This window comes from Corvus kubaryi, unplaced genomic scaffold, assembly GCF_017639235.1.
Source record: "Corvus kubaryi isolate FWS band 111438036 unplaced genomic scaffold, C.kubaryi_AGA036_p1.0 136, whole genome shotgun sequence".
In the NCBI taxonomy this organism is placed as follows: Eukaryota; Metazoa; Chordata; class Aves; order Passeriformes; family Corvidae; genus Corvus; species Corvus kubaryi.
In genome coordinates this window covers 12,063,920-12,081,292 of record NW_024580670.1, presented here as the reverse complement: position 1 = coordinate 12,081,292, position 17,373 = coordinate 12,063,920, and the positions used below count along the sequence as shown (strand labels likewise).

General features: G+C 39.5%; 1 protein-coding gene across 36 annotated transcripts in view; it reads left to right on the top strand.

The window, feature by feature from the left end:
• LOC121659406 (sarcolemma associated protein) overlaps window positions 1–9,275 on the top strand; it is a 79,138-nt gene extending 69,863 nt beyond the window's left edge. For 24 of the 36 annotated variants that reach the window (XM_042017500.1, XM_042017536.1, XM_042017524.1 and 21 more), the window contains 4 exons: window positions 657–774; window positions 1,080–1,251; window positions 2,668–2,802; window positions 7,339–9,275. In XM_042017500.1, the coding sequence (XP_041873434.1) occupies window positions 657–774; window positions 1,080–1,251; window positions 2,668–2,802; window positions 7,339–7,428 (515 nt within the window). In that variant the 3' untranslated portion in view covers window positions 7,429–9,275. Of the gene's footprint in view, window positions 1–656; window positions 775–1,079; window positions 1,252–2,667; window positions 2,803–6,249; window positions 6,340–7,338 lie in introns of all 36 variants that reach the window. The other 12 variants (XM_042017537.1, XM_042017528.1, XM_042017530.1 and 9 more) reach the window with 1 other exon arrangement.
• The last annotated feature ends 8,098 nt before the right edge of the window (window positions 9,276–17,373 follow it).

Sequence of the window (17,373 nt, the reverse complement as noted above, 5' to 3'; positions counted from 1 at the left end):
AAGGCTCGTAGTGTTAGCAAAGATGTTTTGCATGTTCCATTGAACAGTTATTGTCAGTTATGCCTAAATTAACTTAGGTACTCTTTGATACCAGAAGTAGACCGAGTATAATTCCACCTAGAAAAGATAGAAAACTTTTGCATTTTGAGGGGTTCATACTGTCAAAACTTTCTAAGAGGACTTGTGTAACTTCTCTATAGTTTAAGCCCATAAAGGGGGAGCTCCTGACTTTTTAATTCTACCAGAGCTTCACCAAAGCTTATTGCTTTAAACATTCTTTTCCTTGTAACAGAGGCATGGTTTCTAGTGATTCTCTTGCTATTTTCAAGCCTTGGAAATAATTTTCTTCAAATATGCATTTCTACCACTGTTTCTAAAGTACTAGAGTTGACCCATAAAAAGACTGTTTTCTATTTCTTTGTACCTTAGAAAAAGCTTTAATGAAGAAAGTAGCTTCCCTGGTAATGGGTCATAAACCTCATAATAGTAGAAGATACTGTAATGTTTTACAGGTGCTCATGAGAGAATTCATGTGATATGATAAGTATATTTGAGATTTACAACCAATAGCAGCTTTTCCTGCATTTATTAGTTGGTGTTACTTGAAGCAGTCATGAAATAATTTTACTTAATTGAATTAAATTTATTCATTGCAGATGAACTTGAGAAGTTGAAGGCAGAGTGGATTGCTCTGGAAGCTGAATGTGTTAAACTGAGAAAGGAAAATACTTCTCTTACATCTGAACTTCAGCGACAAGAGAAGGAGCTTTCTAGGTAAGGACACAATGGTTTGTCTGGGAGGTACCTCAGCAGCTGAAGAGTTTTGTTGTTGTTGGTTTTTTCTCCCAAAAGAGGTACTAAATGTTAGTTATACACAGCAAGCTGGGGACATATATTTAAAAGCAAGACCATGGCCTTGTCAGCACTTTGTACAGGGAAACGATAATGGTCTGTACTTCTATGATTGCTCTAAGCTGACATTTACATGTTAAAACCAGTGTGTTAAGCTTTCAAGGATGAAAAGTGCCTGTTTATGTAAATTTAAAATGCATAAGGAATCAATTGGATTTGTTTTTCAGCTCTCAGAAGCAGAGTTTAGCACTGACCAGCGATATAAGTGTTCTTGAAATGTCTCGAAAGGAACTTGAAAATCAGATGGGATCTTTGAGAGAAAAACATCAACGGGATGCAGCCAGTCTGAAAACTCAACTCAGTGAAGCTGAGAGTCAAGCAAAAGATTTTCAGAAAGAGGTAACACGAAACATTTCCATTTTGCAAGAATGTAATGCCCAATGGCTGAACTTTTTAAGCTAAATGAAAAGGGAAAGTTTTCTGGTAATGAATTTATTTCTTACGTTTATTGCAAGCAGTTTAAATGGTAGCTAAGAAAATATAAACTGGGAGTCAAATCTAAAAAGGAAGACTTCAGGTAAAAACATGTGTTCTTTGGGAACTTCCTAAACCTTCCTTTCATGCATTGCTGTAATGAATTTACTTTTAAGCTGTTCAGACAGGTAAATCGTTACTCAGAGTCTTCATGACCATCAGGATCCAGAGTTTCTTTAGCTGTTATGAGTCAAAAGTTAATTCTTTTTTACAGTCTGATCTTCCTGGTTAGATTTGAACTCTTTTATTTGACAATGGGACTACACATTCTTTACAAAGATCTCCTTTTATCTTAGTGGATTTGTAAGTGCCTAAGGAAGAGCCAGCATTCTGAGCATGTATTTAATCTGCCTGGCCTCTAAAGATTATGTCTGTAGGAAGGCCATAGTCTCCAACACTTACTCCTTCCCTCTTTGTGAGCAGTTTGAGTGTATCCCCAGCCGCTGCTCTTAGTTTCTTTTGCCGTCCATTTGTTTGATTTGTGATTAATTCATCCATGTTACATTCCTTACAATTCTCAGAATTTGAAAATCCCAGTTATCTTAATCTCTGTTTTGTAATCAGATAAGTATTTGTAAAGATGCCGCATCTTCTAAATTTGGGGTGAGTGCCAGTACTGAAAGTCGTTGGTTCTGTCCTTACTAAGCCCAGTCAGGAGGACTGCTGGAATAGAAAAAATGGGATGTGGATTTGAAAAAAGAAAAGCTACCCATTTTGTAGGAACATGTCACATTCACCCAGTACTGTTTATTCTTGACCCACACTGAGGGTTATGGCATGAGAGTAACAAGGCATAATATTTTTCTAATGCCTGCCTTGCTGTTAGGTTTGAATTTGCTGTGTGGGAAGAGGGTTTGATTTACTTCATACAGAGTGTTTATTTTTGCACCTATTAGAGGGGTGTAGGTATTTAAGCTGCAGCCTAGATGTAAGACCACTATTCAGATGTGAAGGACTCCTTGTTCCCCACTTTCTTGTTTTTTATTTGTAGTTTTTACAGTCTGTTCCAATATGATAATAAATAACTGGTATGAGAGATTAATTAAGGCTTAGCATTTACTTTGTATTTCCTTGGGTTTAGTAATCCTAGCCCTGCCAAGCTGGGCAAAAAATTTTAATTTAGAAGAAAAGGAAATCTAAATTCTACCCTGCTTTTGTGGAGAGTGCACTGATGCAAGGCGAGTTAGTCTAGGCAGATGACAGAAAAGGAAGCTGTGTGCTAAGCTGTCAGCATGTGTTGGGTGTCCAGGGGTCCACAGATTGTTCTCTCTTTGTCTTTAGTATGAAAGAACACAGACTGTGCTCTCAGAGCTGAAGGCGAAGTTTGAGGTGGCTGAACAACAAAACCAGTCACTCACGGAAGAGCTCAAACAATGTAAAGAAAACCTGAAGCTGCTACAAGAAAAAGGAAACAACGTAAGTCTGTACCAAATGTGTGGGGAAGTCAGGTTATGACACTGGCAATCCTGTTGATTGAAGTAATATGGAAGAGTCAAAGAGAAAAGGATGGACTTTAAAAAAAAGCTAGCTGTATACCATATTATGCAAAATTTCATTCTGGTCCTACCTGTGCAGATTTGCAGATCATTACACTGTTACAATTATGCATGAAAGTTAAACTTACAGGTGCTTGACAGTTTTAAGTATGTCCTTAGATATCTGCTCTCTTGAAAACATGTGGCTTAAATACTAGTGAATCAGAACTAAGTAAAATTTTCTGATTTCAGAGTGATACAGGGGTAAAAGCTGAGAAACCTGTATCCAAATGAATTGAGCAAACTTTTTCAAGCTGCTCTTATTTTATTAGTATTTATTACAATGGATGCTCCTTCCTTACTCTTGCTTATGCTTCTTAACCGTGGTTATCTCTCATGGGCTCATTCTTTAAACAGTAAAGTTGAGCTGTCCTTTCTATTCACTAATGAAAATACTGTTTTCTGTTGCAATTTATTTGAGAGGTTGTATCATTAGAACTGAGTTCCCAGCTGGAGACAGCTTTTTATTTTACTGAGATTCTGAAATGTTCCAAACATTAAGGGTGTGGCAGACCATTATAAGGTGGCCACAGCCTTATTTTAGGTCCCTTACTACCCTGGGAGGGCTGTTTTTGTCTTCCTGTACTGCCTCTGTGCTCAGTGCAGGGTGAACAGCTCCTGTAATGCACAGTACAAAACAGGAGGATAATAAATGCTCTGTGACAGACTTTAGCAAACTGTTTATCTGACTACAAAGAAGGTTTTACAGATCCCATCCTCTAAAATCAGCTGGATGCCAGAAGTTTGTATTAATATCCTTACCATAATCAATTCTTGAATATAAACCTCGAACAGTATAGAGCTGTCAAAGATGTAAAGAATTCAAAGCATTTCTCACTTTTTTCAGCCATATTTTCAGGAATATGATTTCATAATCCTCTTGGAACCTGATTCTTGCTTAGAATTTTTCTGCAGTGCTCAGATAATGCTGAGTTACTTGACTTACTTAAAGCAGAAGTCAAAAACAACCAGACAAAAACCCCACCCCATTTTAATGGAAGAGATCACACTGAATAAATAATTGTGAATGTGAGATTTTCTGCTCTGTTAAAAACATTAACCTCAGAATCAAAATGATCAGTGGAAAAAGGGGGATAGTAAAGGGTTGAAATACTGTGAAGGAAATTGGAGCACCTGATGAAAGTGGAAAAGCTAAAAGGAAATTTTAGGAAGAATTAAAGGTGAGTATTTAAATGAAAGCAGGAGCCATGGCAGTTGCCAAAATCTGCTTGCATAAGAGGAGTTCATTGTGACAGTTGAAACCTGGAGGTCAGGGTGTGATGAAGAGCATCCTCCATATAAGGGCAAACTCTGCTCACCAAACATTACTCACAGTCAGTAATGTAAAACATATCCATCTTGGGGATTGTTTCAAACATCATGGATACTGGGCTGAGTTCCAAGGTCAAATTTTTCAAGTACCATTGCCCCCTTATGCTGGAATCATTATCTGCTACTTCATTTCCGAGGACAGAAAGTGACTTCCCACTGTGGGATTTGTTCCTTTTTGCAGCCCATCTGTGTCTGAGTTTGCGTATCTTCATATTCTAATAAAATATGCACAATTTTATTGAGGCACCTAGTTACAATGCTCCTTGACAAGAGGGAGCTTTATTATGTATTAATAAGTCTGTGAGAGAAAAATCTAATCATTTGGAGGTGATCTCATTGAATATGATGAATATGTATCATCGGTTTCGTTTGCCAAGAATGTGTATAACTTACAAAAAAAAATCTATTGAATTGTTCAGTGAACCAACAAATGTTAGAAAAGACAAGGCTTCTGTACTCCATTTGGGATATCATTTAAATATTAAGTTTTAATATTTAAGTTTTACTTTTAAAAAAAAATTTGCAGTGTTGTGTTTTTGAAATGCTTAGCAGTGTGGTGTACTACTTGTGCTTGCATGCTTGTAGTCACTGGTTACTTCCTGATGCGCTTTACATGACAGATTTAATGATGTGAATGGTTTGAGAACATCAGCTGCTCTGGTTGATTTAAACCTCTGGCACTTTTTTGAACACTGCTGTGATCATTTCTGCTTTCTGTGGGAAGGTGGCACTGTGATTCGTGGCACCCATGACACAAAAATAATCCTGCATGAAAAAAACTTCAGTAGTGACACATAATTTTTCTGTTAAGTATTTGCCTTGATGGAAAAAAAATTAATTGAACAAGACTAGAATACCTTCTAATATTCCTGTGTTTTGAACCATATTGGAGGTTCTATGAATAAGTGATTCCTCTAAATTCATAACAGGATGAGATATTACTTATTAGTTACAATGTTTTAGAAAAGTTAAGCATGAATTTATCATTTGTGTATTTATTTGACTGAACAAAATCAAGGTAGCTTCAGCACAAACAGTTTCAAAAATATTTGGCATGGTTTGACCTTAACCTCTGTTTGTCTTTGTGTGTGCACAAATATATAGAGTAGGATACAGAGAAAGCAGATGTCTTCCAAGGACAGCTTAAAAAGCATTTAGGTCCATTTTTGCTTTTAATTTATCGTATCACAGATAGAGGCTGTTCATCCAGAATATGCAGTAGTTTACATGAATTCAACATAGCTGAGAAAACGTGTGGATGGTTCTGAGGAGGCCATAAGCTGTTTGAACCCTGCAGTCTGGTCAGCTGCTGGTTTGGCCCAGCTGCAGCATTCGATCAATTTTCAGAATTCCATTTGGTCACAAGGCTGCTGACCTGGCAGAGATGCTGAGCTCTGTGTTATCTCTGATGGAAATGTGCTTCTCTGCTTTTTAGTAACTGAGTGTGGATTGTACAGTCATGTTACAATCTCACGGAAATGCCTGAACTACTGGGTTTGCCTGTGCACATATCTGTAATTGATTCACTAATGGAGGAAAAAGATTGTTTTTCCGGAGGCTGGTGATGGAAAATGGAAAAGGCTAACTAGCAAGGAATGAAGTAGCTGAAAAATCCGATTTTTGGTGTGAATCTGTCTCTCAAGAAATCCAAATGGGATTTCCTCTCACTTAGAAAAACTAAAACCAACTACAAATAAGATACAGGCAAATCGTTTAAGATTTGTATTGTTTTCAGGTGCTAAATTCCAAGTTGTGACAAGAGGTTTCTTGGAACATTTTCTGCTTACTTCCCTTTATTTTTAAACATCCCTGTTCATTTGAGTAGAATGGTGTACTAACTTTGTATACCAGATTAGATAATACTGTAATGTGTTAGACGTCTTTAATACATTTCAATTAAAACAAAACTTACTGACTTATTTTCCCCTCTCTAAATCATCTTTACCTGATTGATTTATAGCACAAAGTGATTTTTAATATCCCTTCCCTTCTTTAGCCTTCCATATTACAACCCGTCCCAGCCGTATTCATCGGCCTAATCCTGGCTTTCCTGTATTGGTGTTACGGCCCATTGTGGTAGCGAAAGGTACAAGCACTACTGTTCAGTCAATGTATGTTTGTCCCTCTCACCTGTTTGTGCCATTTCTGTATCAAATAGTGCATGGTGAAATGCTCACAGGTATTTCTTTACCTGAAGCAAACCCTTCATTTAATATGCCATTCTGTTGACACTGACGAGCTGAGCAATCCACTAATCACTTAACATCTCTGTGATTTCTTTAATTCTAACAATTAATTTTGTTCTCACTGGTGCTTGAACGTGCCTCTTCTAACTCGGTCTCCGTTTGTCCTTAGCAAATGGGCTGCCTTTTGCGCGATGCTAGGGCTTGTAAGAAAACTTCATTGCTTAATTAACTATGAAAAATGAAGAGTTTGCCTCTAATAATAAAATTCAACAAGCTTTGGTTCCTATCTATGGACTAAGAAATTCCTCTCTGGCTCTAAACACTTTAATTTTTCTCACTATTGCTGATGGAAAGATGGAAAAAAAGACAAGAAATAGGTGGTTGGTTTGTATTCTGAACTCTCAGCTTGCATTTTCTCTTGTCTCTCAGTGTGTCCTCCTCTTAAAATGCCATTGTTGTCATGCAATATTGTGACAATCTGTTAAAAATGATGTTAGGATCTGCTACACAGACCTGGATTTAAACGGTCAAAAGTTAAAGATGTGCATAAACTTGTGTCTAGCCTTGACTTGGCGCAAGCCATGATTTAAACATCTCAAGCCCTCGCATGTTCAGCGGCACATTTCTCTGAGGTGTGTACAATAACATACCTGGAAATACGGAGCTGCCAAAAGTCCTCCAGACGATCCTCAGTCATGAAGAGGTGTGGAGTTCCCTGTGCTAGAGGAGTGTGGTTTGCTGTGGTGCTCCAAGTCAGGACTAGCCTGCAGCAGGGCTCGTGGGTAACACTGTAGTGATGCCTATCAACAGGTACTCAGGACTTGCAGGAACCACGAGGTAAACTGATTAGTATGAATTAGAGCAAATATGATATTGATTTCTTTTTTCTCTCCACACAGAGACAATGGCCTTGGATGCCTGTGATGGCAGCTTTGGTTGCTGTAACAGCCGTGGTGCTGTACCCAGGCCTAACCAGAGCTTCTCCATGAGAACTGTTGTTGAATCCATACACCGTCCTCCCTTTAGAAGCTGGCAACATTCATATACTGAGGGAAAACAGATTAATTCTCTTCCTTTTTACCTCTTAATACAGCACAGCTCTGCGTGAGAACAGCAGTAGGGTCATTTGCTTTAAATTGTATAAAATGTATCTGTCTATAAAGAGGGAATAAAATTGTCATTCATCATACTGTGAGCAATATTTTTGCTTACAACTTCATGCAAGTTTTAAATTAGTATGTTGGGATTCTGAATACTATAATGGTGGCCTAAAGTAGGCTTCTTGGTACCAAATTATTTATAATGGCTAGGGTTGTGGACACTGACTTTAGAATCTGATTGCTAGATTTAAGAAGATGATACTGATTTGGACATCCAAGCCAAGTAACCTTGCAGATACTTGGGAAACAGATGCAGTGTGCTCAGTGCCTTTCAGTATGATCTATTTTTTTTTAAACTAGTGTATCATTTTACTTGCTGTTAGTCACTGAGCTGTTGGGAACAAGACTTAAGAAAACTTCTCTTACCACGCCTTTCGAAGGAAGTGTATTTTTCTTTCCTAAGGATTGCTTTATTAATGGGTTTTGGGAATAAACACAATTCATGTCCAGCCTTAAAGAGATAGAGATACTGATGGTGAAGACCAGCCTAAAGTATTTAGTGTGCGCGTGTGCGAGTGTAAGCATGTGTGTGTTCTTGAGTGAACTAAGGTGTTTCTGGGAGCAAGTACTTGGTCATTTGATGGACATAGTGCAGTGGTTCAACTTACGTTAACTTTAGTTTGAATGTAATTTATTAAATTTCATATATTTAAAGAGATACGTTCTTTAAAAGTATGAATACCTTCTCACATATCACATGTATCAGTTTATTTTTTCAGTCATTTGATACTTTCTGACTTGAGCTGGAGAAGCTCTTTAGAATAAGCTTTTGTGGACGTAACTTTATTAAGAGAACTGCTACAGTACGTCTGTGATCAGCTGAGAAAATCTAGATACATAAAATACTACGAAATTGGAATCATATGCCTGATGAAGTATTGTCAGGTGAAGATGATTTTAATTTGGTAGTAAAATTTTGTGGATCCTTATCACATGGCTGTAAGTATGATGCAGTGGTCCCCATTACAAAGTTTATTTTCCTTATCTGAGTACTATAACCATTGCTATTTGCTGACTCTTGGTGGGAATCACTGTAGTTAGTGCTGAATTAAATGTAGACAGTAGTTGTCTTGTTCAGCTCAGCAGTTCTGTCAAAAAGGTTTATTAAAGACTTAAATAATATGTTAAAGAATGGTAAAGTAAAATGGCTCTGCTAAAGGAAACTTCAAAATAGGGAGGTAATCTCAGCAATTCGATTGGCTTTAAAGAGTGTTATGGCAATCGACAGATAGTTTAAATATTTAAATAGAAATTTAGCATATAATTTACTTTGTGAGGTTTTAAGGGTCGTTGTCCTTTAATTAAAGGTTCTATCTTAAGTTACATGGGATTTGCTAATGGGAGGATTATTAGTTGGAGAAAATAGTCCACAAGTGACTTGTAGAAAATAACTGTTGTCATTTAGTTCGTTCATTTCATCCTTTTCAGTTGCAGGAAGCCACCCAACCACAGAACACTCGTATGCCAGTGGTACTTAGTACCTCTTGTATATAGGTTATTGCAAATATTGTTCTGAAATGCTTAACTTCAGAATTACATTTTTTAAAGTAAATAATTGTTTTAAATCTATTTTGTAAAGATATAAAAATACAATAGAATTTCTGGAGTACAGATTAAACTATTTGCACTAACACACGTGATGTGCATGATTTAATAAAATAACTTTACTCTCCCTATGCATGTTTGAGTTGAATGTCATTTGAAAACAAGAGATTCATGCTAAGTTTCTTTTGCACTAGATATTGCCACAGTTACTAGGCACAATGTCTGCAGCATGTCCAGTAAGAGCAAAAGACTTTTTTTTTCCCCTTTTATTTCACATTTGCACTGGTTTAAGTTTTGGTCTAGCTGATCCGTCTGTCTGTGGTTTTCGGAAGGAAATGGGGTAGGAGAGAACCATGGAAGGCTTGGGAGCATATTGCCATGGAGGAGGAAAAGGTGTTGGAGCTGCAGGGTGGATGTGCCGGTGGCAGTGGTGCTGAGATGGGAGGAGCAGTGGCTGCAGGTCCTGGGCCATAGAGGAAAGCCCTGCTGGGGGAAGGGAACCTGATGCTGCCTCCTCACTCTTTAGCATCTCAAACTGCCCATTTGTCCTTTCAGCTGCTGTTTCTTGTGCAGTGGATTCTCTTCCCTCCTCCCTGCTAGTAGCATGTCGAGGTGGCTTGAGGAGGTGGAGCCTGGTGGAGCTGGGGTCCCTCCCTGCTGGCAGCAGGGAAGTGCCAGGTTCCCTGGGAGCAGCCGAGGGGACCCTGCACTGCAGCAGTGCTGCCTGGGGCTTAAGTTTGTCCTTGTATTAAAGACAAGTGTTGTGTTTTCAGAAATCTTTAGAGCATCAGAGAGCTGCAGTTAGAGGCCCAACATGGTTGTATTAAAGGAGAAATATTTCTAATTTCATTATGTGCATGTATGCATATTTATATTATATATACACAGGTGCATAGTACACATTGCATGGGGGTTTGTGCTTACAAGTATACCTAATGCAGTGCCTTTTCCAGGAGTTCTTGACATTTGCATGTTCAAAATGATAAGGAATGAGCTAAAATGCACAGTTCACTCTTTTGTTGCAAGAATCCCTGGAGAAGGGTTGGGTAACTGGGAAGCTGCTGTTCTTCAGTGCTTCAATACTAAAACAGCAAGTGGAGTTATTTTGCAAGGACTCCTTGCACAAACCTTTCTAGGTTTTTTTATTGCTTTTTTTAATGGTAAGTGTGTGTGCTCTTTTACATTCATATTTAGGTTCTTTCTTTTGTGAGGCTTGATTAGCTAAGCCTTGGAGTTACTGTAACGAGCAGTGTTTTCACATGTGTGAGATGCTCCACTTGTAAAACAAGTGCTCTGAGCTTGCACTGAAGTTTGAGGTTTTAAAAAGGTTCCTCATAGTAGCAAAGCTCCTCAGAGAGTTGTTTTATCAGTTGCTAGTTCAATTTGGAAGATTTAGTATAAATCTTAGACTATCTGAACAGTTCTTCAGATTTGTCATGGTGTCTTGACTGAGGCATCTTTTTTAAATTCTAAAAGAATTCTACCTGTGTGGGGACTACAATAGCAGGCCTTTTATTTAAAAATATAAATATGTGAAAAATACAGTGTGATTTTCCTGTTCCTTGTAGCTGAATTAAATGTGTTCTTCCGGAGTCTTAGCCTCATCCTTTTTGCAGAATGTCTGGATTTTTTGGTGCTAAATGGAGAATTGTGAGCCTGCACAATATATTGCAAGAGTTCTCATAAAACAGTGAGAATTAGTATCAAATGACTGATGGCTGAAGCAAAGGTAATCAATCACCTGTGCACATATTTTTGGGGTATATCCCTAACTTATTTTTCTAATCAAGTCTTCTGAAGTATGTTACCTGTTCCAGATTTCTGTGTGCTTTATGTAAGACTTTGAATGTCTCCTGCCTTAATCCATAGGGTTCTGCCACTTGCAAGAATAATTTCTTTGGCTTGAATCTTCTCCATGACAAATCCACTGCCAAATTCATTCCACCAGCAGCATCTGAGTGCTTTAAAACACCAGGTCACCACTATGGCTTTTGGGAAGCCACTGTCCTTTGCACTGGCTCCGCAAGTGGGGCTGGCCAGGTTTCACCAGGGGCCTTTTCTCCCCTCTGGCGGTTCATCCACCATTAGTGTTTCATTAGCAACTGTCTCAAAATGTTGAGTCTCCGTTAATAATAGCAATTGATCGTATAAAAGAATTAGAAGCCATATTCTTTCCTTCTCTCTTGCATATACCTCTGGGTCTGTCTGAAAGGTGATTGCTTCCTGCAAACAGCTGCATTCAATTCCCCAGATCCAGCTCATTTGCTCATCCCAGTCCCTCTTTGCACGTGCTTATGAACACAGAATTCCTCTTTCTTTCATGGGGAATTGGGCTGCAGTATGGGGGGGGGGGTGTGAGGTTCCTTTCCTGGGTTTTTACTTTGTACCAACTTGTTGAAAGTGAGCAGAGGTTTGTCCACAGAGCCAAGTCTGCTTGGAAGAGAGGGGCTGCATCCATTGCTGCTTTCAAAGCTGGGTGCTACCAGTGTCTGACTAAAGGCTCCCAGCAGTAGGAGGTAAATCAGCAATTGAAACACAGGTTTCAATGGGAAGGGACATTAAAGGCCCAAGTCCCCATTTGTAAAGGTAAGGGGAACTCATCTGATCACTAATCAGGATATCACAGTCATAAAACTTCAGACTGATTTCATCATAAGCAGCAGAATGTCAAGAAGTTCAGTATCTGTTAGAAAAAAAAAAATTCTTGCTGTAAGAACTTCAGATAAAGGATCAGTCACCTCTGTAGATAAGGTACGTGAGCAACTACTGTCCTCTCAAAAAAACCCCAAACCAAACCCCAACCCTGTCTTTGAGTTCATCTTGCTTTGGCTTCCAAAAATTGGACTCCAATACATCTCTCTTGGAGGATGTTCTTCTGCTGCAAATGTTGTCCTCATCCACGGATTTGACATACCATGATCGTACCCTCCAATCTTACTTTATATGAATGAATTGAATTTCTTAATTTTTTTCTTCATCCCTCTAATTTTTGTTGTCAGCTTTTTAAACAATTTTTTATTTTCTGAGTGTTCTTTTTTGAAGAGTAGATGCCAGAATAGAACATGTCCTTACAGTAATTACCTTACTAACATCATATAAATAAATAGACAATAAGCTTTATATCCTACTCTGGTATTCCTGGTTTACTGTCTACCAGAACTTTTTTTCAGGATTCACTGACTTCTAGCTTCTAGATTTTAACTGTGTTAATCAAATCTGTGTATTCCTCACATCACCCCAGTATGAGGTGCACCCGGTGGTATCTGACTTTGCAATATTGTTTGGTAAAAACCACTGTAGGCAGCAGGCCCAGGCAGCAACCTGTTCCCATGACTCTTCAGCACAGCACTGAAAGGGTTTTTTTCCCTTCAGGTTTTACAGAGATGACTCCTGAAGCTTTATTCGGGACTATTGATCATACACTGTTGAACAGCAGTGAGACAAAATCTGATCCCTGAAGCACAATAGGGAAAATATTCATAGAATAATTCCTTCACTTAGTTTTTACAAACAGAGAGCTGTTCTGTAACCTGCATTATTAGTTACAGTGATAGTAGTGTAGTGATCACTTTTATTGGAATGTCAGGATTTACAGAAGTCTTGGTTTAATAACACTAATAAACTCATTTTTAAAAAAAACTTTTGAAAGGGGAATTTTATTTTCTAAATGCTTTGACATTCTTGAATTTTTTGCTGATTGCTTCCCACAGGTTGTTCTATGATTTGCTTCCATCTTAGAGTGAAGCAAAGCCAGTCCTTTTCTCAGGATCAGACATTTTACTCTCTTCCCTCAGCCCCGTCATGTTGTTTGCACATTACTGACACTTTCCTCTCTAAGCATTTCAAATTGGAGGTTGTTGACGTGACTGAGTTTCTCAGTGTGCTCAGTGAGCATCATTCTCAGAGCTGGATGTGCCTCAGCTCTGAGGGATGTGGATGTGTGTCTGTGCTGCTCTGAGATTGTGCTTACAAGTGGTGGAACAGGACATGGTCACTGGTGTTTAGCAGCCATGAGAGGGAGTGGGGATGTAACTGAGATTCTTGGGTAAATGGTTTTCAGCTGTGGTAATGGAGATGCTGGCAGGGAGAGGTAATTCTTGTGTTACATCAGGTGAGACATTGAAAAAGCCAATGTGCTGCCAAAGCGTGTCATCCCTTCATCGTGTCTGATGAACAATTCCAAAGCCCGAGTTAAATTAAAAGCAATGTTTTATTACCTGATTGTGTTAGTATTTGAGACAAAAGGGTGAAGTCATCAATTCATTTTGTTCTATGGGAATAAAATTTAACCAAAAGCTTACCGGTATTTGTTTCAGTACCCACTGTTGGGACATGGATTTTTTTTTTTTTTAGAAATTCCGCACACACACTATGAGTGGTAAAGTACTGCCTTCAGTATGGAATGGATTTACTATTTTAATCTTTTCATGCTAGATCATTTATGAAGTTTATATTCTATTTATATTTCTTGTAAGGAGTTCTTGCTCTGGAAAATAATTTTATTGAGTATGTCATCAGTTTTGATGTGACAAAACTACTTCTTGTCTTGAATATAGTGGCTCTTACTTTAAAAATGTTCCAAATATGCAATATGTCTTCTGGGATGAATAAATGGTAAAAATTATGAGAATAAATTTACATCACAACAGAAAGCTGATTTGCATTGTACATAGTCTTTCATTCAGCCTAACTCCAAATTTCAGCACTCCACAACTTCTGAACCTGCTCCACTTGCTTTACTGTGCTAGAAAACAGGTTACTAATTAATGAATCAATTAAAACTTACTTTAAAATTGGAATCTATTTACCTGTTTACTTTGTGCAAGTGGGATTTGCAGCCACATGACCTTCCCTCCTCTGTGTGACGTGGTAAAGCCGGGCTCCAACAGGTCTGAACCCAGGGAGAGAAGGGCTGGAACACGGGGTAGGAATGCAACCTTGGTTTGTGCAAGAGTTACATGGGTTTAGTGGTGAGACATCCTCAGGGGATCAGTCATGGATCATCCTTTAAGAAGACCAACAGTTCTACAGTCTTTTATCTGCACTGTAAATCAGAGGGAATTCTGGAGCTCTGTTTCAGTGCTGATTCAAGAGAAGCACATTCACTGAGTCACTCACACAGTTTTCAGCAAGTTTGAGGAAGGAAAGTCTCCTCACTGTTTGGAGACTGTGTGGTTTGGATCCACCCCAGGGTGCAGTTTAAGTCCCCATGGTTGCACTCCAGGCTACCAGTAAGTCCTGGTGTAATACCCAGGTAATTTGTCTCTTCTGCTTCTCTGTTTAAAAAGTTAAATGTTTAAAACATTCTTCCAGATGGAGTAGATGGCTGGGAGGTTTGGGGAGGACAAGGAAGCCTAAAAAGGTGATAAATATAACTGCTGTTCTTCATGGGACACTGTTGGTAGCACTTAATGTTTTACAAATTTGTCTTGAATTCCTGTCTGCCAACACCAGTGCTGAGCACTCTTCCTTAGACCCTGAATGAGTTTATTTCCAAGTAATGCTACAGGTAAAAGGTGGTGATAGTTTGCTCATTTTTAAAGGTTCAGTGTCCATATTCCAGGCTCAGGTGTGATATTCCAGGTGTTTGGTGTTTCTGTTGTAAGTGTAGCAGCCACTGCTGACTAGCAGTTCCTCTGTTGCAGAACCTGACTGGAATCCAACTGTAGCTAGCCTTTGTGAGAGACATTTTTTGCTTTTTTTTTTCCTCCACTTTGTAATTATTGCAGTGGCACATAAGCAAAGATGTAGCCTGCAGCAACTTTACAGTAATTTTTTAATTGCATTTCCAGCCTTGGGTTGGCCAGGTGTTGGTGTGCCTGTGCTACAAGTTGCAGCAATAGCACATCCTTCCCCTGCAGTCTTCTCTGAACTCTAATTCTGCTTTAAAAGAATTATGACCCAGCCAATAATAAATAATTAACAATCTCCCTTATTATTACTTTACATGATTGCCTTTGCAGCGAGTGAGAGTGTACCTTAGCACATCCATGTCCCTTTTCAGGAGGATGTTTAGTAGACAAATACCAAAAAAAATGTTGTTGTCTTATGTGGTGTGTCTCACTTGAAGTCTAGAGAGAGTGCTAAAAAATTATTTGCCCCACACTGATGTTTCTTCCAGTAATAGAAAAATAAATACTGGAATAATTCCATCCCAATGAGCACTTCTGGGATGTTTCTTTGGTGAGAACTGAATTGCTTTGTCAGATGTGTAGGATGTTGCATCTGCTTGGAATGTGAGTCTGTGAGAGGTCGCTGCTACTGAATGACTGCCTTAGATGGGCAGGGAAATGTATCAGGGAAACCTTTGTTGTAAAGTTTGTCAGGATGGAAGATGAGGCACAGTACTGGCAGAGATCATTCTCAGCCGAGGCACCTCAGTTCTGCTCATGTGCACGTGGACTCCTTAACAGTGGTGTTCATTTGGTTCATTTAATGTAAATTGTTTCCAGTTCCCATGAAATGCATTTCACTGGAGATTATTCTAACATGGTAAGTTTTCAAATGTAAAATAGAGAACAATAATTGCATATTTAGTCATATTCTGCAGCTGTGTGGCGTAATGTTTTAATTTCTTGGACGTAAGTAAGACCTCAGTGAGATGCTGCTGGCTCAGATACTTCATCAGAAAACTGCTGTATTATTCTTTAGATTTTGAGCACATTTTGGAGTTCTTCAGTCCTTTTGGTTGTGAAGATACTCTGAAAATACAAAGTTCTAACTGTGTGATGTGAAGGTTGCTTGCTGCAGCCTCTGAACTGCAAGCTTGGGAAGTAGTGGGTTTGTCCTGATGAGAATGGCCAGAGGTGTCCGTGACCCAGGTGTGAGCAGCCATCTCCACTTGAGGAGAAAGAGGATGATGACTCAGGGCAGAGTCACATCCTGTTAACACTGGCTGGGGACACCGCCACTTCACTCTTCCTGCTTCTCACTAATGAAAGCTGAAAAGCGGTAAAAAGGAGCACCTGGAAGTATGAGAAAGGCCAGTCCTTCAGCGATCTGTGGCTGCCCAAATCTTGCATGCGAGTATCTCTCCCGTTCAGAAGCAGCTCAGGCTCAGCACTGTGTTTATGGAGGTCTCAGGGCCAAGAGGGCCTCGGTGGCTGCAGACCCAGGCACACGTAATGGCCTTCCATCCAGCTGAGAACCCCGTGCTTTTCTCTGCAGTGCCAGGCTGAGGTGTTTTGCTGTCATGTGGGTTCTGCATTACTTGTGATTACACCTGCTCCAGTGTCTGCCAGTGTCCAGAGGGGGAGAGAGCTGAACCCCAGCAGTTGGCAGTACCCCTGAGAGGAGGCTGTGAATGCCCATCAGTGAAAAGCAGTGTCTGCCTCTCACATCTCAGGGTGCTGTGGTCTGCCTTGTGAGGTTGGCTTTCAGCTGGAGTCCAGCATGTATGTTAATAGATGGATTTAGATTGGATATTGGAAACAAATTCTTCCCTGTGAGGGAGGTTGTCCAGAGAAGTTGTGGATGTCCCATCCCTGGAAGTATTCTAGGCCAGGCTGGATGGGGCTTTGAGCAACCTGATCTAACGGCAGGTGTCCCTGCCCATGTCAGGGGGTTGAAATGAGATGATCTTTGAGGTCCCTTTCAGTCCAGACTGTTCAGTGATTCTGTGACAGATCAGCTCAGTTGGTCAGAGCAGGTGCTAGTTACACCGAGGTTGTGTGTTTGATCCCCGTATGGGCCATTCAGGAGTTGGACTCCATGATCCTTGTGGGTCCCTTCCAGCTCAGAATATTCTGTGATTAAGTTTCTGTTTTACGGTGCACATTCAGTGGGCCAGCAAAGCTGTTTTTGCATGGCTTCCTGAATCAAATGAACATGTAGCAGAAACAAGCTGGTGTAGCAGAGCATGCAACTCTACTTACCCATACATTCTGTTTTAGTGGGATGAAGCTTTGTGCTTCTCAGTGCAGTTTTAATGATACAGAGGTTTAGATAAAGGTATGTTAAGCTTTTAAAATTCAGTGCGTTAGAAGGGTGAAGTTGGAGTCGCGATTTGTGGTGTGCTGTGTGCGCTGATCTCTGCTGAGGCATCTTAGTTTGAAAGAGGGTGTTTAAAAACCTTACCCAAATATATTGGCTGCCTCCCAATAACTTTTAAACCGGCATTGAAGCTGGAGAGGATTTTTTTCTTTTGTTTCTGTGCTGCATTGCTTAATGCATGCAAAACTGACCCATTTAAGCAAGGAGCTTCTACTAACAGCTTGAGATGTCAAATCA